The 26,682-nt window shown below is 40.3% G+C and overlaps 2 protein-coding genes across 4 annotated transcripts in view; one reads left to right on the forward strand and one right to left on the reverse strand.

Moving 5' to 3' along the window:
- Positions 1-26,682, forward strand: part of LOC134223652 (equilibrative nucleoside transporter 1) — a 164,384-nt gene that overhangs the window by 38,517 nt on the left and 99,185 nt on the right. The gene's annotated exons all lie outside the window — the stretch shown is intronic.
- On the reverse strand, positions 7,668-11,728 carry LOC134206086 (uncharacterized). The gene is made up of 5 exons (XM_062681781.1): positions 10,747-11,728; positions 10,098-10,638; positions 9,854-9,978; positions 8,282-9,124; positions 7,668-8,212 (listed from the first exon to the last, which is right to left on the reverse strand). Exons 1-5 carry the CDS (start codon positions 11,726-11,728, stop codon positions 7,668-7,670), a joined length of 3,036 nt encoding a protein of 1,011 aa, XP_062537765.1.

A 26,682-nucleotide genomic window follows, 5' to 3' on the forward strand; every position in this document is an offset into this window, starting at 1 on the left:
AGCCAGAGGCATTGCAATTCCTAAATGTGAAATTAAATTCAACTCCATTATTATTGACGACGATCTTCAGCTACTGATCCGTCTTAAAAATGTGAGAAGAAGGCAATACCAAAGAACTCGCGATCCCGCGTTGAAAGTTATTTGGCGAGATTTGCAAAATGATATTAAAAAACGTTTCGCTATTCTGAGAAATATCAACTTTGAGAATAATGTCTCGAAGTTGGATCCCAGTTCGAAACCCTTTTGGAAATTAACAAAAATTCTTTTAAAAAAACTCAAAAGCCAATTCCAGCGCTTAAAGAGGGAAATAAAATTTTATTAACAAATGGCGAAAAGGCTCAAAAACTTGCTCAGCAGTTCGAGAGTGCCCATAATTTTAGTCTAGGTCTCACTAGTCCAATTGAGGATCAGGTTACACGGAGCTTCGAAGACATTCTCAATCAAGAGAATGTTTTTGACCCTTCGTTGGGAACTAATTTGGATGAAGTGAGATCTATTACTAGAAAATTTAAAAATATGAAAGCCCCGGGTGATGATGGTATTTTCTACATACTTATCAAAAAACTTCCTGAGAGCTCTTTATCCTTTTTGGTTAATTTATTTAACAAATGTTTTCAATTGGCATACTTTCCAGATAAATGGAAAAACGCCAAAGTTGTTCCAATTTTGAAGCCGGACAAAAATCCAGCTGAGGCTTCTAGTTATCGCCCAATCAGTTTGCTTTCTTCATTAAGGAAACTGTTTGAAAAGATTATTTTAAATAGAATGATGGTTCATATTAATGACAATTCTATTTTTGCTGATGAGCAATTTGGTTTTCGCCATGGGCATTCAACCACCCATCAGTTATTAAGAGTTACGAACTTAATTCGGCTCAACAAATCTGAAGGATATTCGACTGGAGTTGCTCTTCTTGATATAGAGAAAGCATTTGACAGTGTTTGGCATGAAGGTTTGATTGTAAAATTGATGAATTTTAATTTTCCTCTGTACATCATTAAACTGATCCAAAATTATTTATCAGATCGCTCACTGCAGGTAAACTATCAGAATTCTAAATCTGATAGATTACCTGTAAGGGCTAGTGTCCCCAAGGCAGCATACTGGGGCCCATATTGTATAACATTTTACTTCTGACTTACCTGATTTACCACCAGGGTGTCAAAAATCTTTGTTTGCAGATGACACGGGCCTTTCAGCCAAAGGGCGAAGCCTTCGTGTCATTTGTAGTAGACTGCAAAAAAGTTTGGATATTTTCTCCACTTACTTGCAAAAATGGAAAATTTCCTGAATGCTTCCAAAACTCAGCTTATAATTTTCCCACATAAGCCGAGAGCTTCTTATTTGAAACCTTCTAGCAGACATATTGTCACTATGAATGGGGTTCCAATTAATTGGTCTAGCGAAGCTAAATATTTAGGACTTCTGCTAGATCAAAAATTAACTTTTAAAAATCACATTGAAGGCCTTCAAGCCAAATGTAACAAATATATTAAGTGTCCACTTATAAACAGAAAATCAAAACTTTGTCTTAAGAACAAACTTTTGATTTACAAACAAATTTTTAGACCTGCCATGTTGTATGCTGTGCCAATATGGACTAGTTGCTGCAATACCAGAAAGAAGGCACTCCAGAGGATTCAAAATAAAATTTTGAAAATGATTCTGAAGTTGCCTCCGTGGTATAGTACCAATGAACTTCATAGAATTTCTAATATTGAGACATTGCAACAAATGTCCAACAAAATAATTTCCAATTTTAGACAAAAATCGTTGCAATCTTCTATTGCAACGATTAACTTCTTGTACCCTTAGTATAAATTAGGTTAAGTTTAGTTTAAGTTGAAAACATTGTAATTCCTACATGGTTCAATTCAACCAGAGGAAAAATTCTAACTGCCAGAGGCAATTGAAATGTAGTAATAATAACTAAAAAGTAACATAGCAAATAAGGATGATAGTGTTAAGAAAACACGGAACACCTAGTCTAAGAGATGAATGCATGTATTAGATAATTAGCAAATAAAATTAGTAAAAAAAAAAAAAAAAAAAAAAATCGCGCTCGGCCCAAAACCTATTCTCACAGCCTCAGTTCTCAGCCTAAGCACACAGTCTGAGCACACAGCATGCTGGATGAGCACACAGCCCACGTTTTGAACTTGAGCTCGAGCCTAAGCTGAGCCGCACCGCGTTCATTTTTCGCACCCATGTTCGATGCTGATGGTGAACACGAGCTTGAAGGAGAACGCGCGCTCGGGATGAACATGAACTTGCAAAAACTGCACTCAAGCTCAGCGCCGCTCATGTTTTCGTGAAGACTGATCTACACGAATCGTAATTCCAGTTATTCACAGTTTACTCAACTAGTTTTTTGCATGGGGAAATATCATACAAGCCCGTCGGAAAGTATATCGAACATATCTGCTGAAGGAATGAATAAAGTCCATCTAGCCGTTTTCGAGTTATGCAAATACGATCACAGACCATTTCATTTTTATATATACAGACAGATGGGTCAAAAGCAGGGGGAGAAGGTGGAGCACTAAATCCCTACCCCAACATGTGCGACATCTGGATTTGGTTCTAAACTGTAAACAACAGTGTTAATTCTCTACCACCTTTTTGTTATGGCGAGGCAATTTTTATGCACACTTTTGTTTTCGATATTTAATCAAAATTAAACACTCAATCATGCAGCAATATAACGATGTGGTATGCTTGAGATACCTACTTGATTATAGGGACTCGAAATGAATTTAGTTGCAGTAACTAACCGAATATAAAAATGTTCACAATTCACATTAACGATTGCGCCCTAACACCGGTTCTAAGCTTCGATGCAGAGTACACGAGCTTTGTTCGCCAGTGACAGGCGTATGAGGCCCTTGGTCAAAAGTTCGTTTTTTACGCTTAGCACTCTGAAAAAAATGTAATTGTTATGTTATTAATTGGTTATTGAGTTCTTCTGGGAACGATCATACTGTGAAGACCCTCCTCATTTCTGTTGATCATGTAGATAAAGTGGCGGTTTTTCGATAAGAATAATGAATAAGTTTTTGATAAGAACGATGTTTGTTTTTCAGCACATGTGTTTTCGAATGAGTAATACTGAGGTAGTAAGTTGCGGTGTATATTTACTACTGCGTATGTACATGACAAATATTTACTGAGAGTATCAATAGCAAAACTATTTGTTTCTGCTTTTCCTAGAATTTTCAAAGTACTTGTCGCTATCAGATTTACTATGCTAGAAAGGTTTGAGTTTGTGCGACATTTAGAAAACGTGTCAGTACAGTTGCTATTTGACCCTTATCTCGAATAACTTCAAATCGTTCGCAGAAGGGAATCTGTTATGTTACCATGTGCGTGGTTGTAGGGGAGATATGTATAAAATGCGCCGGTAGGGTAAAATGCGCAACCACATTTTCTTGGTTTATATCCCAAATTTTGTCTCAAAATCATAAACGAAAAAACGGAAAATATTTTTTATTAGGGAGACTTTCAGCCCAAGGCTGGTTCGTCTCGTAATAAAATATTATTTTGGCTGATTCCAACGCAATTTTGGCGTTTCTGTCCTCAAAGCTTTTTCTTCAGATACAAAACATATTTTCTCCGTATTACCATCAGTCTGAGACAATGACTAACTGAAAGAATAGAGTTGACACTAATCTTGTACAGAATAGTTTGAAAATTTTGGTGTTAAATATTGGAATATTTTGATTATCATTTTTGGGTGGGCATTTCTGCAGAGGATAAAGACAATTTTGCGTTCCATTTTATTTGCAACAAACATGGAGAGATTATTGTTTTCAAACTGCGATAACTTGTATATTTCAGAAGTAAAGTACAAATCATGTTAACAGATGGTTAAGTTTATGTCTAAACATTGATAACTGATACTTATTTAGCCAAAAATATCATCGAAAGCCGATTATTTCTCGAAATGCGCGGCAGGTGATCATTCTTCTATTCTGTTGCAATTTGGGACAAACGCTTATTGCGAATTGAGTTTGTCCCAACATTTACAAGTGAGGACAATGTTGTTGTCATTGGCAATGTTGTTGTTTTACATTCCCTGCTCATCATATGTAGGACATCGTTGAAGTCTTTTCTCCCAAGCTATAACGATAATGATCGATTTCGATGGGGGTGGTCACATGGGTTATGCTCCAGGATAAATTCTTTTTAAGTTTTAATTTGATTTGGGGGGTTCTCCGGTGGAGATGATATATTTTAACTTGTTTTATACAACTGTTCAAAAACATCGTGGTCCCCAGCATTAAATGAGCGACAACGAATCGTTTTACCATAGCTTGACGCTGGTGTATTATGTTTCGATAAACTTGTTTTCGTGGTTTGTAATGATTGGGAGATGTTTATGCCTCTCGTTTGTCGTCGTTCGTTATTAATTGGGTTCGACGTTCGCTATCCAAGGGAGCGAATTCTGGAATTCCTGCTGTAGTAACATTTGTCTTGTCTTGTTTTGTCTTGGCACATGCACAACGATTATTGAAAAGCTTGGTAGGGTTTGGGTCACCGTGAACTTTTATATCGTTAATTTGTTGATATTTTTCGGTGAAAACTAAACACACACTTTGCATAATTTTGCATAACGTTTCGGCCTACTGCTTTTCAGCCATCATCAGATTTGCAATTAATCAAACGTTCACCACCAGTGTGGTTTTCACCGAAAAATATCAACAAATTAACGATATGATTATTGAAAAGGATCTTGGAAATGTTGGTTGTATTTCTAAACATTATCTTGTGAGCATCAATATTTGCAGCGTATCACAAATATGACTCACCAGCCCATCGCGTGCAAGCTTGAAATTGGGAGATAATTCATAACTACTCGATCATCAGATTATACAGTAATGAGAAACATGATCAACGACGAATTTTGTATTCACGAAAGGAAGAAACGGGGCCAGCCGTATCAACCGTTCCACATTCAGATGGTATATAAAAAGATGACGTTGGGGGTAATAATGCTAAGAAGATTAGAGTCTTTTCTTGCTGATCGAACTTCCAGGGAAGGGACATAGGTATTTCTCCCATATGGTCGGGGTTCAGCCAAACCGCACCAAGCGGCCTTTCGACTGACTTGTGATATTTTGTTCGTACAAGGACAACGGAAATAGTTTCATATCAATTTAAGCATACATTTGCAGTAGGATATCCTCAGTTATTGTTGGGGGATATGCGATGCGATTTGCGATCAATAAAATCTGCTAAACGAAAGTTTGGGCAGAAAAATCGGTAATTTTTCGATGGCGCTTGGTGTGATTTGGCAGAACCCCGACCATATGACCTGTTAAAACGCCATCACTCGCTATCTGAATGGAGATAAAATAAAATAAAAAGTAGAAGGTTGTATCCGAGACACGACCGCCAATTGGACGTAGGATTACGTGAAGTGTAGAAGATTTTATTTTGAAATTCTGAATATATTCCTTGGTGCTGATTTTCGAAGATGGGGCTGTAAATTCAATCTGGGTTGGAATATCTTCGGCATGTCTTATATCCTGGAAATCCAATGTCAGCCACTCGATAAGTTAGCGCTAAAACGCGATAGACACCATCCATGCGAATCAATTTTCGCAGCATCCCCCTCCGAAGAGCGCTTGCGCTGCTGCCGACGCCAAGCGATAATAATTTAGTAAATAGTAGTAAAATTCTTCTTTATTGTTTCATTTTCTGATCTACAATTATTTTTTTTTTTTACATGTACAGTGCTCGGCCGGCTTGGCCCTCCAACTTCAATTTGATTTTTTTTTCTGTTTATATTGTTATTCAAGTTTTAAGATATGATATATCATGACGGCCTTTAGGAGGCGCTAGTGTGTTTTTATAATTTGATAACCTAACTACTATGTACACTAATATTTACAATAAAAATTTGTTATCCTAGATTGAAACTAGCGCCCTAATTGGAGCCTGATCCGAATGCAAGCAACGGACCCTAAACTTTTCTTTACACTCACCAAAGCGTTCATGTAAGGTTTTTATTCCGGCCAGACGGTGGACCTCGGATGTTCTTGTCCTGGGAGGGGTGTTGAGGATCATCCTCAGGAATTTGTTTTGAACCCGTTGAAGTTTGAGGTGGTGGGTTTTAGCGCAGCTCTCCAAGACCGGCATGCCATATTCGATCACAGGGAGGATGATTTGCTTGTAGACAGCAAGCTTATTTTTCAGGGACAATGACGACCGGCGGTTGATCAAAGGGTACAGTAGTTTCAACAAGACGTTACACTTTGTCACCGTTTTGTCAACCTGTTGCCTGAAAATAAGCTTGCTGTCGAGGTCAAGCCAAGGTAGCCGGCCTCATTGGCCCATTCCACAGTCGTGCCATTGAGGATGATTTTACAGTTCCCAGGCGGAACAAGTTTAGGGGATTTGGAGTGGGAAAAATGATGACCTGGGTCTTCGCCGCGTTGATACAGATCTTCCAGCTGGTGAGGTACTCTGTCAGGGCATCCAGGCCTCGTTGGAGTTTTGCCACTAGCGCTCTGATCACTCTACCGTTGTAGACGATGGATGTGTCATCTGCGAACAGAGACAGAATGCCGCCTTCTGGAGGTTCTGGCATGTCGGAGGTGAACAGATTGAAAAGTAGGGGCCCGAGGATACTGCCCTGGGGGACGCCTGCGATGATGTTGTGTACATTGGATCTCGCTCCGCTGATTGAGACCCGGAATGTCCTTGCCGACAGGTAATTTTTGATGATTTTTGCCAGGTAGCTGGGAAGATTGTAGCGTTGTGGTTTGTACACCAGGCCATCATGACATACATTGTTGATTGCCTTCTCGACATCGAGTAAGGCCATGGCGGGTGTTATAGAGATAGACTTGTTCCGTCTGAGGACGTTGGTAACTCGGGTCAGTTGGTGTACGATTGATCGACCGCGTCGAAAACCAAACTGTTCCTCGAGCAAGATGTTGAGATTCCCGGCAGACTCCAGGAACCGGTGATGAATAGCTTTTCGAATAGCTTGGATAACCCTGAGAGAAGGCTGATGGGTCGATAACTTTTGGGGAGGAAGGATCCTTCCCAGGCTTCCGGATGGGGATGACTTTCGCTGACTTCCAGGACGATGGGAAGTAGCTAAGCCGGAGACACTGATTAAAGATCAGCGAGAGGTGCTCAAAGAACGGAGCACTCATGTGTTTGAGCTCGAGATTCAGGATGCTGTCGAAGCCTGGGGCCTTCATGTTCTTCGACGATTTGATATAGGCCGTCAATTCGTCAGCTGAGATCTCCAACTCCTCCGAGAAGTCGTTGGGAATCAAATGGATGTTGTTAGCATGCTCGTTGACGGCTGCTTCGTGTGGACTGACGATGTTCTGCCCAAGATTGTGTGAGCTGACGAAGTGACGACCTATTTCAGCGACCTTCTCTGCAGGAGTTATCAAGCGATCCTTAGAGCCATTATTGTCTAGTGGGATCTGTCGGATCATCAATAAAAACAATAACTCAGAAATAGTCGTACACTTTCTAAAGACATTTATTTTCCGACCGTCGAACTTGACACCATCTTTTATTCTAACCTTTTTGCATCTCGATCTCACTCTCGTCGTCTCTCGGTGTTTCCACGTTCATTCGCTAGGGTTACCAGTGCTGATCTACTTTAGCATTTGGCCTATCCCCGACATCCCCCCTTTACTTTAAACGTCGTATACTGTGTCAGTGTGGTAATCCTTCAGATATCCTGGTCTCCGTAACATCCGCAAACCTCGATTCGATCTCATATCCTTTCGTATTCCACTAAATTCGGCTCCCGCTTCATTTCTGTTATTTTGTTTCGAAGAAAGGAACTCAGTTGGTACATTGCCAGATAAATCATTGTTTGATGAATTTTCCGGTACAGGGAGTGGCTTCAGATGCGCCACATTTCTTTGCAGCACTCGTCCCGAAGTATTAGATTTAACCGTTGCTTCTGATCCTACTAGTTTTGTCACTGTATACTCTTCGGGTGCAAATGTTGTCGAGAGTTTATTCTCTTTCACAACTCGTTTCACCACAACAGTATCCCCCTCTGAAATATCTGAGGTCTTTGCATGACGTTTGCCATCCGCATAATCAGCATCTTTCTGTTTCCTTTCCCTGTCTCTATCTAATATCTCCTCCTCCTCCCCATTGGGTTGTTCACTGTAGCTGGGTAGCTTATCTCGGAACAATCGCTTGAACATCAACATTGAAGGTGCCACCCCTGTTGTTGCGTGTGGAGTTGAGTTATACATTAATAAAAATGATCTTAGGTCCCACATCCAATCCGAACTTGCTGTCTGTTGACTTATCTTAAGGTGTTTCAATATTGTTTTGTTCGCCCGTTCCACTTCACCGTTAGCTTGTGGCCAGTACGGCGTTGTTTTCCTCAGTGTTATACCATATTCATTACAATATAAACGCATTTCCTCGCTCACAAACTGTGGTCCATTATCCGACCTAATAGTTTCAGGCACTCCAAATCTGCTAAAAGTCTCATGCAGAGCCTGTACTGTGCGTTTCGCCGTTATTTGTTTCATAACAATTGTTTCTGTGAATCTACTGTAGTAGTCCACTAGCACGAACAGTGTATGGCCCGAAGGGAGTGGTCCCATGAAATCAACCGCTATATCAACCCATGGTTTCTCAGGCATTTTAGTACTCTTTAAAGGCTCCGGTGGCCCAAGAGAAGAAACAAGTATACACTGCTTACATTTCTTCACAATTTGCTCAACCTGCTTGTCGATGCACGGCCACCAAACTTTTTGACGCAGGCGACGCTTCATAGCCGCAATCCCCGGATGCGCCTCGTGAGCCACACTTAAAACTTCTTCGCGTAGTTTAAAAGGAACCACCAGTCGACTACCTCTTAGCAAAACACCATCGAAACTACAAAGCTCATCTGCATACGGTTTGTATTCTTTTTGCAGTCCTTCTATTGACCCTGATTGAAGACACCTTAGTACCTGTTGAAGCTCCTCATCACTAGCCGTTTCTTCCTTAACTTTTTGTAATGTGACTGCGATGGGGACTGATTGTGCCACCACATTCCGAATGTACTCCTCTCCTTTTTCATCAAAAGGCTCGGGAGATTGTTCGCACAGTCTCGAAAAAACGTCAGCAAGGTTGGCAGACCCTGGAATGTGCTCAACATCATACGAATAGTTTTGTAGTTTTAGAACCCATCTCTCTATTCGAGCACAAGGCCGAGATTTTGGACTAAATAGGAACTTGAGAGCCTTGCAATCGGTTAACAGTGTGAATTTTACTCCCAGCAGGTACAAGCGAAACTTCTCTACGCCCCAAGCAAGAGATAATGCTTCTCGCTCTGTTTGGAAATACTTCTTCTCCAGGTCAGTCAAAGCTTTGCTGGCGTATGAAATCACACGACTTGACCCTTTAGAATCTTCTTGAAGAAGTACAGCTCCTAGTCCTGTTGCGCTAGCGTCCGTCATAAGCTTGGTTCGGTCTTTAGGATTGAAAAACCCGAGATGATGTATTTGTGATATAGCTGTTTTGATTGAGTCAAACGCTAGGCTTTCTTTTTGTGTCCATCTGTACGGAACTCCTGACCGGAGCAGGTGCCTCAATGGTTCAGTTTTCGATGCGAGATTTGGAATGAATCGGCCAACATAACAAATCATCCCCAGGAAACTACGAAGCTCTGATATATTCTGTGGTTCCCGAAAATTTTGAATTACGGAAAGTCTATCTTCAGTCGGTCGAACTCCGGAGATTGATAATTCGTGACCAAGAAATTCTAAGCATTCTACACCGTATATGCATTTTCCCTCGTTGAGTAGAATGTCATATTCCGAGAACCGCTTTAACACCGCTGCCAATCGTTTATCATGTTCCTCTTTACTAGAGCCGAACACGATAGTGTCGTCCAGGTATACGATAACTCCTTCGAGGCCAGCTGTAATTGTCTCCATTGTTTTCTGAAATATTTCAGGGGCACAGCTGACCCCGAACATCAAGCGTTTATACCTAAATGTGCAAATAATAAACATTTTTTTATGCATACAAATTCAACTTTATTGGAAATCAATAAAAAACGAGAAAAACGGGTGTTTTAAAATACGCATGTCTACCTGTATAGTCCATACTTGGTGATAAATGTTGTAATCGGTCTTGACCTTTCGGACAGCTCCACCTGATAATAGGCATCCTTGATATCAAGTCTGGAAAACAGTACTGCCCCCGATACTGACGACAACAACTCATCTACAAGCGGTAAAGGGTGTGTTTCCCGGAGGACCGCTTGATTAGCCCGTCGCATGTCGACACAGAGGCGAACTTCTCCGGAATCTTTAAGCACGGGCACCACAGGTGACACCCATGGTGATGGCCCTGGAGCAGGCTCGATGATGTTGAGCTCTAGCAGTGTTCGAAGTTTCTCCTCAATCTTTTCTTCCATCGCAATTGGTGGACGTCGATACGGCTGTTGCACTGGCTGTACTTGGTCGTTGATCGGTATTTCTACCTCCACACCTCGCAGTTTTGGAAACGGGCTGCAGCGTTGTGTGTCGATTGCTTCAATGTCATATCCAACTTTAAGAACTTGTAGGTCCTTGGCTGTTTGGTCACCGAACAAGCAACGTAGGCCATCCTCAAGAACATAAAATTTCGCTCCTACTTTGTAGTTGCCTGCTTGGATGTCGGAGGTGAATGAATGAATGATCCAGCAACCTTTAACGACTACTTGGCCCCGTATGCCATAAGTGATCTGTCAATCTTAGCAGTAGCATCGCTAACATTCTCCCGCTTCCTTCATTTGCTCCCAAACACTCCTTTTGATAATGTTAGCATCTGCGCCGGAGTCAATCGTCATGGGAATATAGACTCCGCCTACATAAAAATTGAAAACAATTCGTCCCATCGCATAAAACACAAAGTCTTTCGGTTGACCGTCTTCAATTTCCTCCTGGACCGCACGAATACGTTTGGCTTGTGGTTCTGAGGAATTGTCATTGGCACGGCGCTTAAACCCTTGCCTTGCAGCATAGCATCTCTTTGCCCAGTGACCGAGTTTGCCACATGCCGCACATTTAGTCTGCTTTGCCGGACACTCGATGCTTCCTTGAACATGACCTCGCCGACCGCAACCGTAGCAATTGAAATTGTTCTGTTGGCGATCAGACTGCTTCCGATATTGAAAACCAGGTGAGTTGGTTGCTCTTCGATGAGTAAACGAACGGAAAGGCGGTTTTGCTACAGAATGAACTTCGAATTCAGGTCTTGTTTGTGTATTGGGTTTTACCAGCTTCTTTGACTGATCCCACGATTCAGCCATACTGGTTCCTAACGCAACGATCTCCTCAAGCGATCGATCTCTCTGAAGAAGTTTTGTCCGAAGTTCCTGCGACTTGCATCCTTGCGTGATGCGATCAGCAATTAGTTCGTCCACAACGCACGCATTGTAATTGCACCTCGAAATTTGCTTTCGCAAACGCATAACGAAATCCGTAAATCTTTCTTCAGGGTTTTGTACAATCTGATGAAAGATGTGCCGCTCATACGTCTTGCGACGGAACGGTTCAAAATAATCATTCAGGCTTTTAATTGCAACGTCGTAATATGGTGGATCATTCGATACATGTGGGACTTGATTAACCCCGGGCAAATGGCGTAACAATTCCTGAAGTCCTGGCCCACCAAGATACGCTAATTGCGCACGCTTATCGCGCTGTGTTTCGACATTTTGAGCAAGGAAGAACGACTCCAAATCATTTTCCATAATTCCCATTCACCAGGAAGACTGCTAGCTTCGAAGAGACATCGAAAGGCTTAATGCGGCTGTATGATGACATCCTGTGAAACATGTTTTTTTTTGCAATCAAAGTGGAATACGCCATTTAGAAAAATATAATTCTAAAAATTGTGAGTCAATATGGTCCCAATGTTTTTCATCACATGTATATATATATATATATAAATAACAATACTACCAAGTAAAAAGGGTAATAAAACCCAAGGTTTTTTTTTATTTGTTTATTTGTACGTCCTTTATATAAATATTAGCAGCAGAAGCTATTTTATTGACCGCGAATTTATTCCTTTTCACATGGAAAACCCATCAGTTTTATTAATATAATACGCTTCCTGTATTTCATTATTCCATATGCTCTACTGACCATCTTTCGGTACACAACCAGCAATATATCACATGGTACACAACCAACTTTCATGTGGTACACAACCATAACGTGGTACATAACCATGACGAGGTACACAACCATCTCAAAGGTATATCACAATTCAGATACCAAATCGCTAGGTACACAACCTCTATTTAGGTACACAACCTTTCAAATTTCGTTTATCCTTCCAACGTCAAAGCAACATTTAGGTACATAACCATCGACGCGAAAACAACATTACACCATTTTATGTGATAGACAATTTTCAGCTAATTCGACGGTTACTTCCGTTTTCCGTTCCGGTACACAACCTTCCACCAGTTCTTTCTCAGTAAAATAAAAATTCTTTAGTGAACTACAAGTATAGTTACTCACCTGCACTGCCGTTCAAATACTGGTTTAAAACTGTGATCAATATTATTATATCATCCTGCTAAAATACTCATTTCACCGTGCCAGATTACACCCAACAATAATACAATTTTATATATGTATTTGATGTTTGGCAATGAAAAAAACATTGGGAACCACCACTCACTGTATTCTTTCGTTCATTTCTATTCTTCTATTCATGTACTCACATTGCTTCCAAGGCAAACCTAACCTCTCTGGGCCTCCGCCCTTTGATGATTTCTGAACGTCGAAACTCGATTATCTCTTGTAGCACAGAATAAAAACTGAGCTGCCGAAGCAATTATAACCTCACTTTATTTTTATGGGCTTGGGTGTTCCGCCCTTCCAAAACCGACGCGAGTGAATTTACGAATCGTTTTCCTTTTTTCGTCCTACTAATGCACTTTTCACAGGTGAAACAATTTTCTCACTGCACTCCTTTTTCTTCCTCGTCGCCAATTATGTCGGATCATCAATAAAAACAATAACTCAGAAATAGTCGTACACTTTCTAAAGACATTTATTTTCCGACCGTCGAACTTGACACCATCTTTTATTCTAACCTTTTTGCATCTCGATCTCACTCTCGTCGTCTCTCGGTGTTTCCACGTTCATTCGCTAGGGTTACCAGTGCTGATCTACTTTAGCATTTGGCCTATCCCCGACAGGATCAAAGGTGGAATGGGCCGAGGCTTGGATTTTAGAATTTTGGTCATTTTCCAGAACGGTAATAATGCGATAATAATTTACATTTTGAAGAAGTAAAAGAAGAAGAAGAGCCGGCATCGAACGAACGAAAGGCGGAGCAAGCAAGCCGATGCCAAGCGATTCTAATTTGCACTTTGAAGAAGTAAATGAAGAAGAAGAAGAAGAAGAAGAATGAGAAGAAGAGGCCCTGGTTATGTACGAAAGCACTAGCATCGAACGAAAGAAAGGCGGGGCAAGCAAGCCGATGCCAAGCGATTATAATTTGCACTTTGAAGAAGTAAAAGAAGAAGAAGAAGAGGCCCTGGTTATGTACAAAAGCACTGGCATCGAACGAAACAAAGGCGGAGCAAGCAAGCCGATGCCAATGATACGGCTCCCAAAGGGGCGGAGCCTCGGACTCCATGCAAACGTATTCTGACCAGCCGTAGTCTGGTTTCTCGGAAAATCGGCAAGACAATTGCATCGCAGTACCAACCAGACATCACCGGCGGTGGAAAGGCTGCGGAGAAGGCAATGATGGTTGCTACGGGCGATGGCAGCGACGATAGTTGCTACGAGCGGCGGCAGCAAGGCTCAGAGAAACATCATCAAGGGCATCTCATCGTAGGCGTCGAGCATTATAAACAACCTCGTAAACGACATCTTCGTGCGTGTCGAGCTGGCCAAGCCCGCCGTTTCGGAGTCACTAGTAAGTCAGCTCCTAGTGACTGAACGAGGAAGTAGCTTCACATAAAACGGCCCTTTTCAGGGCCACAGTCCCACTCAAAGAGGAGAGGAATTTTCGTACCGCGCACGGCGGAAATCAAAATTTTGAAATGAATTTGCACTACTTGCACTACTTTAATAATCTTGCGCGTGCAAGAGCGCACGGAAATGATAGGATTTAATCCTATCATTTCCGTGCGCTCTTGCACGCGCAAGATTATTAAACGTCAGATAGACTTATACCGAAGTCAGAATCTTGGGAAATCTCATTTGACTGCTAACGCAACTCAATGATGTGAGACATCATCATTGTTTACTTCCCGCACTTTTACTGCTACCTATTCCAACTTTCTACCGTCACCAAGCGGTTATGATGTGCACTTTGAAGAAAATATTTCGGCTCTACCTTCTCTTGTGTACAATGGTAGATTTGACATAAATCGACTTTGATCCACAATGCGCCTTTCTAATCATTCATAGCAAACAAACGATAGTCCGTACCTTGCGTAAAAATTTGACTGCTAAATAGCCACTATTAAGAAAACATTTTCTGTGGCGCCACTGGTATCCAGGGACCGTAATCAATGCCATTTTTGCAATCAACTCTTTCTTCTCATAAAATTTTGGTCCTGAGAAGAACCGATTTTCTTTCCACAATGCGCCACTAACAGTAACTAAACGATAGTCCGAAGATTGTTGCTTTTGGCGATGGCCTCTCCTTGTTCCACTTTCTGCTGAGACTGCTGCAACGAGCGTCATCGTTGTGCCCGATCTCCGAGAAAATTTAATTGAACTGAGGATTGGAGTCGAGCCTGTAAGCACGATTTTGATGTCTGTGCTTGCGATGCACATACGCGATTGGTTGGCTTACCGATTTTTCAGTGCCTAGTAAAATTCAATTTTTCAATAGTTTAGCACCTTGAATGCATTTTTCGATAGTTGAGCAAAATCTTAAAGAGTTCGTCAATCGATTAACACCAAAATCTTAAAAAAAAGGTTGAAAGACGGCTGAGTTATTAGCCCATACTTCCTGACCACTTTTCGTGACGGTCTCAGATTTGGAACTGCAGAATGCCCTATGTTCCGGAAAGACGTAATCCTACGTCAAAACAAAAACAATCTTACAACTCTAGGACAGCGGTGACTATGTCCAAGGGCTTGACGATTCCTCCCAGGCCACTGTGAGTTGTGCCTTGGATGTGGCGGGGTTTAACAGTGGGCTCTGTTCTTCTAGCTGTATGTATCCGCAAGCACGCTTCGTCAAAGCCAAGTGCTGGTGTTTAATGGGACACAAAACATATTTGACACGACGGCCCTCCGGCGGCTACATTGAACAATAGACTGACCCAGGAAAGAAAATGTTGTCGAATTCCACGGGGCACCCCCCAGAATTGTGTCTTTGGGTGAGAAAATCAATCTCTGAAAATTTCAGCTCAATCGCTTGTTGCATAAGCTGCGCATTTGATTTGAAGTTTGTATGGGGATTTCGGCCAAAATGTATAGGAAAATACACCTCCGTCACTTATTCGATCTGGAAATTGGTTCTGATTGCTCGATTGACCTCAGAATTGCAAAAACGGCAGTTGGTATGCTACAGAACAATTCCACAGAACATTGTATGATGATTAAATGAACTTTTATATAGGTTTCGGCTGATGCGATTCGATCAAAAAACCCAAAAATACACAAATCAGCTCCTAATAAATCAGCCGAAAATCATATAAAAGTTCATTTAATCATCATGCAATGTTCTGTGAAATTGTTCTGTAGCATACCAACTGCCGTTTTTGCAATTCTGAGGTCAATTGAGCAAACAGAACGAATTTCCAGATCGAATGAGTGACGGAGGTGTATTTTTCTATACATTTTGGCTGAAATCCCCATACAAACTTCAAATCAAATGCGCCAACTTATGCAACAAGCGATTGAGCTGAAATTTTCAGAGATTGATTTTCTCACCCAAAGACACAATTCTGGGAGGTGCCCCGTGGAATTCGACAACATTTTTTTTTCCCCATAGTAATCTGGGCCAGTCTATTGAACAAGTTCAAACAACATTCACGACCTATGAGTGTTACTATATATAAATTTACATTTCTTTTGAAAAACTATAACTCGGTGTTCTCTCTAATCTATTCGTCTTGTCAATTGGCTCGGCTGTGTTTATATAATATTATTCGATTACTAATTATTAGAACGATTATTTAAGATGCGGTTTTCGCTGAGTGAAAGCTCTTGAGTATTCCTTTTAGCTATTTAGGTTTTCTTTTAACCTGCGCTTAATGACGAAGCGTCATTATCAGTATAATGAAAAAAAAAAATTCCCCATACTAATTTGCATTCAAACCTGAAACGGCTTGTGCTAAATCAGTTCTCATCCAAATGAGCTCAAATTTTCAGAGGACACTCAGAACATGATACAGAATCAGATGAGCGCTGTGGAGCAAAATCGATTGTTTGAACCACCCTATTATATATAAAGAAAGACAGATAGTTCCCCATGCCATGGGGCCCAGGGATATTTCGAACGAACACCACGAAAATGCGTAAAAGTTGATTAGGCTGTGAGGAAATATTTATATAAACCGATCTAGGGTGCGGCGTTGCAAAAAGTTGAAAAGCAAATGTTCCGAACCCAATTGTTTTTCCAAAACAATCCAAAACTAAATGAACCGTTTGTTTGAGAAACTGCATATGTAACATTTTTGGCCAAAATGAGATTTTTATATATTCTGAATCCTCGTCCAAAAATACGTATTCTGGCAAAAAATACGAAAAAAAAATTTTTGTTCAGGAATATATGAAAAAAATTTCGTTTGTTTGAGAAACTACATATGTCCACGTACTTTGAAGAGCAATTGTGGAGTACTGCTTACATTTTTTTGCACCGAAAGTGCCCCAGGGTGTTGAGTTTTGCCAAAAACTATTGATCTGTATCGAAGAAATCGAAAGATTCGTTGCAAATTTGTTCAAAAACAGTTTTTTGTTGTTTTCTCGAAAAAGTGTAAAATGGACTTATGCAGTTTCTCAAACAAATGATTCAAATGTACTCGCGTTTTGAAGAGCACTCCATTCAAAACGGAAGCCACGCACAACTGCCATATGTATTATTCCAACTTTGCTGCATCGTAGCATGCATGGATTAATAAAAATCACAGTTGTGTGTGGCTTCCGTTTGAATGGAGTGCTCTTGAAAACGCGAGTTTGGATTCCGAAAGGCTTGTCCTTAACACCTAGCATTACATCGACAACGGACAGGACATTCAGACAACAAACACCCAGTAGACCAGTGGAGAATTTCCCGCTTTGCGAAAAGTTACCGGGGAGGGAATCGAACCCACACTCCTTCTTATTCTTATCTTCTTCTTCTTATCGGCATTACATCCCCACACTGGGACAGAGCCGCCTCGCAGCTTAGTGTTCATTAAGCACTTCCACAGTTATTAACTGCGAGGTTTCTAAGCCAGGTTACCATTTTTGCATTCGTATATCATGAGGCTAGCATGATGATACTTTTATGCCCAGGAAAGTCGAGACAATTTCCAATCCGAAAATGGCCTAGACTGGCACCGAACCCACACTCCACGGCACGCAAATACGCTTAGACGACTAACGCCGCTAACCGCACAGCCAAGAAGCCCACAATTTGTTGATAATTGATGAGACTGAATTTGGAGATTACATTTGAAGATTGAACTGAGACATTTTATTTGGGAATTGGCTTTTCATACTAATTATGGTGTTTGCAATTCAATAGTTGAAGATTGAATTTCTTTATTCCGAAAAAAACTAGATTTAAAGATTAAAAATTAGATATAAAAATCGGGTTTAGGAATCGGATTCAATTTATACATTGAATTCGGATATGGTTTGGAGATTGTGGAATAGTATCTTCCAAAGCTATTATGATCGAAATAAATAAATAACAATAGTAATAATAAATACATAAATGATGTCAAAACTATATATTGTTCCCTTTCATTTCCCAAGTAACAATTTCCATGCTTCTTGGATTTATTTAATTCTTATAGCGGATTTATAATAGCAATCACCATAGCTAATTGCTCAGTTTTATTGTCGATCTTATTGCTATCAATAAACCTCTCATAAATATGCTGAAAAGGCTTCAAATGTCACAAGCTTATTGACCTTATGAGCGACTCTACAGTTGTGATGGAGAGCGTGATAAATCCTATTTCCACAGCTCGATCAAAACCAAAATTTTTGGTCGTAATGTGGTGAAATGAGTAACTCCAATAAGAATATTTGCATTGCAAAGAGTTTATAAAGGTGTTTAATAAGAGCAACTTTTTTCTAATCGAAATTTATGATAGCCATATTGAAAATGGAGAAGCATTTTTAAGTCGATAAAATTTATCGCTGACATGCATGATTAGGTAATGTTTGCACCGCGTAAAACCCTTTTTTGATCATTGATTTTCATAAGAAATATATTGGGGAGAAATATCAATATATTCAAGGGAAATTGTTACTCCTCCTGCTGTTACAATTGTTACTCCTGAAAATGATACTTCTTCACAGAACGTGCCCCAGCTAAAAATAATATAATAAAATATATGTTCTGTTAACGCACTCAAAGTTGTGTAGAAATCTGGAAATAGTTCGTTCAAGAACGAGATGAAAGAGACTATGATCCACTCGAAAATCCTCGGCTGTTTGGAGAGTTTGGAAAAATTCGATAGCGAGGACAAAAATCAAATCAGTCTTACAAGCACAGCTGGTAGCAACGGACGCATCATGGAGTTCAATCCAAGCGATTCCGCCGGTGGAGTTTCCGCCGAAATAGTCGGTCATGATTCGGCCGATGCTCTTGAGCATTCGGCTGATCATGGGCCCACACTGGGAATTGTATATTCCGCTGGTAACGATTCATCCGGAGCGCTTCTGCTCTCGGATGAACATATAGAGGAAGAATTTGATGAAGGAGAAGAACTGCACAGTTCTCCATCCGTTTACGACAGAGATGAGCTTGGATATAAGTTTTGAAAAAAATGGTGATAAAATTTAAATAAATTGAAATTGTAGTTGAAATAAAGTAATTGAAAAGATTTGATATGGACAGCGCCGCAGCGTGTGGTTGGCCAGGTTGGCCCCCGCCAAGGGCGCCAGCTCTCAGGGGGGCGCCGAAATCAAGAATTGACCTTTCTCGTCAATAATTTTTATTCGCTCAATCGATTCTTTATTTTATTTCAGATGAACTTTCCCAAAGAACCCATGTTTTTGACGCCTCTAAGTATTTTTAAAAATTAAAGCAAGATTGGCCTATCATTTGCCCGATTTTGAAAGAATATTGGGAGAATTTTCCAGGCCGGTTCACACGAGCAGCACTTTTTCGGTTTTTGTTTTCGATTTTTCAAAAAGTTAGATGCTTTAAAAAATATGAGTTCTTCGGGAAAGTTGACATTAAAAAGTCAAAGAATCAACTGAGACAAAAAAAATCGTTTTCAAAACAAAAACCAAAAAAAGGGCTGCGCGTCTGAACCAGCCTGAAAAATTCATCATTCGTTGAAAGTCGGGCAAATGTTAGGCCAAACTTAAAAAACAGCATCTTTCCAATTTTTTGTTTTAAATTTTAAAAATACATAGAGGCGTCAAAACTATGGGGTCTTCGAGAAAGTTCACCTTAAATAAAATAAAGAATTGATCGAGCGAATAAAAATTTTCGACAGGAAAGGTCAATTACGGCTTGTCATTAAGGTCACTCCTGACGGAGTCCAAGTTCCAAAGTACTCGCGTTTTCGTGGGCACATCACTCGATTCAGAGGCGGCACACGACTGTTATTTTTGTTGATTTAGCTTTGCTGCGTCGCAGCATGCGTGAAATAATAAAAATGACAGTTGTGCGTTGCTTCCGAATCGAGTGGTGTGCCCTCGAAAACGCGAGCACTTTTAAACTTGGATTCCGTCAGGAGTGACCTTAAACGAGTTTGTACTACTCCATTTACTTCCACCACTTCAAATGGAATAGTACAAACTCGTCTTATGACAAGTGACAAAATTCCTCTAGAAGCACAAAATAATTATTTATCAAGAATTACGGCATGAAACAAAGAACAGTTTTATTAGTTACAAGGCCAATTAATAACAAACCGGCTACAAAATCTGAAGATTTATGGTACGAAGACTTCTAAAACCGTTTTTAAGGGACCAAGAAAAAAATTAAAAATTTCATATCCAAAAAGTTATTTGGAAGTTATGGATTGGATTATTTCCACTTTTGAATACTTTTACTGTCACCAGTGGAGAAAAATGCGAAACTGTCTAATATGCGCCAGGCAGTGATAATGTACTTTGCCAAAATAACTAGTTCGGTTATTTTTTCTCAAAGTTTTTATAGATTGTGATTGGCAATACATATAAGCAGCACGTGCAATCAAAGCATTCGCCACCTCACTTTACCACGAAGCTTTTCTTGCTTCCAATGGTGAATCCGACCAGTTCATAGTTGGATTTTATTGACCTAACGAAGTACAACCGTACCTCCAAACTACCGACAAACCCATTCAAAAGTTGTATTTTTCTTGATCCGAATAGATCCAATAGTGATTTGCACCTTCCACCGGTCCATTCAGAGTTCAGAGAGTGGGATCTCAATAGATTATTTAATTTATTTAAGCACAACTTCCTCAGCTAATTCATATGAGTGAATTATAACTATTTTGAAAATTTAGAAAAGGAATTAAAAAGGCTCTGTTTTTCAAGCTTAGCTCAACATTCTTTCGATTTTTAACCAAAGCCAATCCTTTTGGCCAATTCACACATGCAGCACTTTTTCAGATTTTGTTTTCGATTTTCTAAACAGTTTTTATTTATCATCAGACTAAGGCCGGAGTGGCCTGTGCTGCACATAAAAGACTTCTCCATTCAGCTCGGTTCATGGCTGCACTTCGCCAACCACGCAGTCTGCGGAGGGTCCGCAAGTCATCCTCCACCTGATCGATCCACCTTGCCCGCTGTGCACCTCGCCTTCTTGTTCCCGTCGGATCGTTGTCGAGAACCATTTTCACCGGATTACTGTCCGACATTCTGGCTACGTGCCCGGCCCACCGCAGTCTTCCGATTTTCGCGGTGTGAACGATGGGTGGTTCTCCCAACAGCTGATGCAACTCGTGGTTCATTCGCCTCCTCCACGTACCGTCCGCCATCTGCAACCCACCATTGATGGTACGCAACACTTTCCTTTCGAAAACTCCCAGTGCGCGTTGGTCCTCCACGAGCATCGTCCAGGTCTCGTGTCCGTAGAGAACTACCGGTCTTATAAGCGTTTTGTAGATAGTCAGTTTGGTACGGCGGCGAACTCTATTTGATCGAAGCGTCTTGCGGAGTCCAAAGTACGTACGATTTCCAGCCACTATGCGTCTCCGAATTTCTCTGCTGGTATCGTTATCGGCGGTCACCAGTGAGCCCAAATACACGAATTCTTCAACCACCTCGATTTTGTCACCATCGATAGAAACTCGTGGTGGGTGGCTCACATTGACCTCTCTTGAGCCTCTTCTAAACAGTTAGAGACTTCAAAAATATGTCTTATTTGGGAAAGTTGACCTTGAACGAATGAAAGAATTGACTGAGGCAATAAAATGAGATACAATTTTTGACGGGGAAGGTCAATTGAATACAAGAAATAGTCGCTGTGGACAGTATGAGCTGAAAGGAATCATAGACAAAAAACTTTCAGCAATTTAAATGATCTTTCAGTCCGTTCTGGACATTTTTAAGATTCCGTACTTCCGTTTTGCAAATACTAAAACAATGACACAAAATTTCAAAACTTGTTTAAGGCATACAACCGAGCACTGCTCGCTATCGGAAGCATCTTAAATCCACCAAATTTTTTAATCTTTCTTTTCGATGAGATTCAAAATGTTGATTGAATGTAGAATATTGCTTTTTTTTCCCTCAGTAAAAGAGGGGCGCCCTAAAAATATTTCGCCAAGGGCGCCGGGTATCCACGCTACGTCTCTGGATATGGATTTGAAGTTTGATTTTAGTATTTGGATTTGATCAAAATATTAGAATCGGGGATTAGACTCAGACACTTGATGCAGAATTTGTATTTCAATATTTAGTATGGCGTCAAACTGAATATTTCGTAAACCAATCAGTCCAATTTGCAAATTAGAGATATTGAGATTGAGATTGATTGACTGCCCATAGTTGTTACTCCATTATGACCAGATCAGCAGGCTGTTCTTGCACAGAGAACCAACAGATGTTTGCTTGGGACTAGCACTCATCTTCAATGTATAAGTACTGGTGATCTCATTTGTTAGGTCTTACTGGCGCCTGCCACGTCAGAATGCAAGTCAATGTAGAGAAGGAGGAGGAAATGATGATGTAATCACTCGCCCACTGCAAGCCGAATATACATCTGCACTTGCCACGAATTCATATGGAATTTTATAGGAATTTTTGGGTTAGGTTCAAGAGGCAGAGGTTCGTCTTGGTTAACGAGCTGCCAATGTTATACATAGAAGAAAGCAACTGATGGAATTTTATAATTGGATGTAGGAAACGAACATTTTGCCTTTCTCGTATACAAAGTATACGTAAAGGCTATAGGACCACTCCAAAACCGAAATTTTGATAGAAGGCTCGGAGACCCATAGTGTTATATATCAATCGACTCAGCTCGACGAATTGAGGTGATGTCTGTATGTGTGTGTGTGTGTACAAAAATGTGAGACACACTTTTTGGTACTTAGCATTATTCGATTTGCTCGCAACAAGTTGAAGTCGACGCGGATTGCGGTCTAGTTGTTTCCTATTGAAAAATGGCCCGATCGGTCATTGCGTTCCAAAGTTATTGAAAAAACGCTGTTTTTCTGCCAAGGGTCCCCCCTTGGGAAAAAAAATTTCAAGAACGAAAAACAAATTTTTTTTTCAAGGATTGCAGCAATGCATTCAAATGACCGCAAATGCATATGAGTTGATGGAAAAAGCAAAATCTATCTCCCCAAAGTGCTATTTCGACCTCTCTTATGTGATTTCTTATTTTTTTTAATGCGCGAGAAAGGCACCACCACCGCTAGGTGGATTGATCTGGGTTTTTTAGTTTATTTCCAATTCTAGCAACTCAATAGAATAGTCAAGTTGAAGGTGTAGGATAGAAATGGAAACGGTATGGAAGCGATTGCTAGAACATGAGAAATAAAGAGATAGATACAAAGTAGGAGCATGGAACGGACATGGGATTGAATCCATGACCTCCTGCGTATGAGGCAGAAGCTGTAGCCATATGACTACCAAGCCCGTTTTCAGCCAGTCCAATTTGCGAATTAGATTAGATGAAGTTGAAAAATTTGGAAATGGAGATTCGGTTTGGAGATTGAAAATAGGGTTAGATTGTGGATATAGATAAAACATTTGGAAATTCTAAATTAATGATTTTGTGTGTGTTACTTCTACGTGAAGTTAAACGATTTACAATGATATGGAAATGCTAATATCATCTTGCAAACTTAGACGTACATGTTCATGATAGAATTAGAGGCGAAAGTATAGAATTGATAGTTCCGTTACGATACGGCAGGCATGAAGAATGTTAAATATCTTGGCTGTGCATATGCACAGCATGTGTTTCAAAACGGACAAATTGATATGAAATTTGCGAAAAAGAATCCACGTGTATTGGAGGGACTCGAACCCTCAACCTCCTACTCTCTAGATAGGCGTGATAACCCCTACACAACAAGACCACTTAAAGGTCACTTTTGCGGAAAAACCATCAGAATCCGAGTACCAACCTCCTCCGCGGTTAGCTTTTTTTTGCAAATTGTATATCTTTCGGATGCTTGATTTGTCAATCTTCACATGTGCTTTACTGTTGTATATCCACAATCAACCGCTAACCGCGGTGGAGGTTGGTACTCGGATTCTGATGGTTTTTCCGCAAACGTGACCTTTAAGTGGTCTTGTTGTGTAGGGGTTATCACGCCTATCTAGAGAGAAGGAGGTTGAGGGTTCGAGTCCCTCCAAGACACGTGGATTCTTTTTCGCAAATTTCATATCAATTTGTCCATTTCGAAACATATGGTGTGCATATGCACAGCCAAGATATTTAACAAAAAAATGGTTTTCGTACGGCCGAGTTGCCGAATAATATGCAATTATTTATGAAGAATGTTTTTATAGAAGTCGATTTGAAAGCGAGCGGAGGGCAATATTTGTGATGGCACATATCGCACGACCTTCCTTCTGCCAAGCTCCCGTATAAAGGGGGAGGAAAGAATATTTAGATATTTAGAAATGTAAATTGAAATTGAAAATTGGATTTGATAATTAAACTGATTGGATGTAGACCGTTTGTTTCGACAGTGCGAAATATAAAATCAATGCAATGTGGAAAATGCTTCCTTCTTTTTCAATGGCCGATTTGCAACTAGACCTAGATCGCATTTTCAACACAGTGTTCTATAAGCATTTCTACAGTTGGACGGAATTTTGCCAAATCGCACCACGCGGCTTTTTGATTCACTTGTGATATTTTGTTCATAAAGGGAAAACGGAAATCATTTCATTTATATTCATACCTACATTTTAAGCAGGATATCTTAAGTTAAGGGATAAGAGATAGTTGATACGATTTTTGATCAATAAAATCTGCTAAATGCCCCGGCCAGTTATTGATTGAAAGCTTTTTTATGCCTGCCTGCTATGTAGTCTCATCATCTGACCAAAGGCTTACTTCAAAACATGCAAAATCTGATATTTGCTACCACTTCTTCCATCGCTTCGAGGGACCTGGGAACGGTGGCTTCTAAATCGAATATTGGCGATCATGTGCGTTTGTCCATCCCCCGTAGCGTTTCCTTATCAACAGCTGACATATGGGTCATATGTTGTGTGATTGGCAGTTTTAAACTAAACTTAAACTCCGTTACCATGTAGTTCTGCTAAAGACCAATCAAAAGCAATTTCTGTAATGAACAATGCAATCGATCTATCTTCATTCAGATTAAGCGGCGCGGTGATAACATTTGACTTCGCCTTGGCTTCGCTCAACAATAGACGCTGATAAGGCGGTTATTACAGCAATAAAAGCGGTAATATAAGTACCAGTAGTTGAATACGTAATGTTTACTCTGGACTGTTCGCGTATTATGACATATTCGAATCAGGTTGTACGACCGTGAGAATATGCTTTTCTTGTAAATTGTGAATACATCCTTCGACATGGACTCTAACCTACACGCAGCACTTGGGGAGATTTTTCTGATCAGGGATGATCACCTTAGTGATATTTAGAAAACAAAAATTATAGTTTCCGCAAAATAGACGAGAGAAGCTACTGGACAAATGTTATGTTCCTACAGATGTACACATGACGCATTTAATAAATACCAACCGATAAGACATGCATCAAGATGAAGTAATCAGACGCCGCCGACCTCAACCTTGGTTGATTTCCAGCATAAACAAAACCTCACCATTAACAGATGGCCTTCGCATCGCACACTTCACATTTGATGGTTTTCCTCAGAGATAACCGAACCATAGCATTTTTGATTTTTTCATTACCATTCACATTTTTTTTTCTTGAACTTCGCTGTAGAAGAATGTTTCCCAAGTACTAGGGACACGGCAGGTATTCCCGTCCATCGTCGTAGGAACTAAAACCAACGAAAGCAACGTTCATTTGCTTGAACTCCACTACAGCAGAACGTTTCGATTTGGTACGGATTAGTCTTGTCAAAAAGTGTCTCATTTATTGGTTTTCAAACTATGCCGAAAAGACGAAAATGCCTGCCCTAACCCTACCTCGACTTATTTGTGACTCGCTTTCGCTTTCGTTATGAAAGAGAAGAGGTTATATGGGTTCAGAAGCTGATAGCCAATTTGATTGCCCGGAGCCAACCGACGGGAGTCCATCATAATCGGTCCAGCCGTTTTTCCTCGAATTCCTAACCTAACACTGCTGGACTGGCTGAATGCGAAGAAGCCACAGGAATTTGGATGTGATTGATTGGATTGATCGCAGCGGTCGTTTTCGGTTCGTTAATGGATACTTGGGTACAAAAGGAATGCAATGCGGGTTGATTTGATTCAATTAGTAATAAATAGTTCATCATTCCTGGTGATGGTATTAGTTATGTGGGCAAATGGTGGGAAATAGAATAGGCTAGCTTAAGCTTGATTAAGATAACAACGTTTTGAGTATAAACCTTTCTCTTCGTCACTGGCGGAGTTCAACTGGGGAATACACTCGTGAAAATTGTTCTAAAGCAAAAACTGAATTTCCGCCAATTTAGCAGAGATTTTTTTTATTTGCTTAGTGATATCATTTCAGACCAAACATCAATTACTCATCACTCGAATGGAACATAATACAACTTTCCAATAGCTCGCTCTCATTTTAAATTCCATGTGCATTTTGTATTTTTAAAAGCATTTGGAATTCCAAGTTAGAACGCGACATTACGTATTTATTTTAGGGACAAGCTATTACAATAAAATTATTTTACAAACATACTTATATTCCTGTCATAAGACGAGTTTATACAATCCCATTGAATTCCACCACTTAATTGTATCTTGACAGATACGTATTTCGACCTCAAAAGTAAGGCCGTCTTCAGTGTCTCGTACTTGACTCGACTTGTACTCGACAGGTGAAAACATTCCACTAAAAAAGCTCAACATAATTTTCTTATCAAAATACTTATATAAACAGTTTACACACATTTAACAAATAAAATGACTGACGACCTATCTGTGCCCAGAG

The sequence above is a fragment of the Armigeres subalbatus genome, chromosome 1 (genome assembly GCF_024139115.2).
Source record: "Armigeres subalbatus isolate Guangzhou_Male chromosome 1, GZ_Asu_2, whole genome shotgun sequence".
In the NCBI taxonomy this organism is placed as follows: domain Eukaryota; kingdom Metazoa; phylum Arthropoda; class Insecta; order Diptera; family Culicidae; genus Armigeres; species Armigeres subalbatus.

Coding starts and splice junctions, on each gene's coding strand:
- LOC134206086 (XM_062681781.1), bottom strand. CDS start 11,728: ATGGAAAATGATTTGGAGTCGTTCTTCCTTGCTCAAAATGTCGAAACA. Junction 10,639..10,746: donor AATGAAGGAAGCGGGAGAAT/GTTAGCGATGCT, acceptor ACATCCAAGCAG/GCAACTACAAAGTAGGAGCG. Junction 8,213..8,281: donor GATAAGTCAACAGACAGCAA/GTTCGGATTGGA, acceptor ACGCAACAACAG/GGGTGGCACCTTCAATGTTG.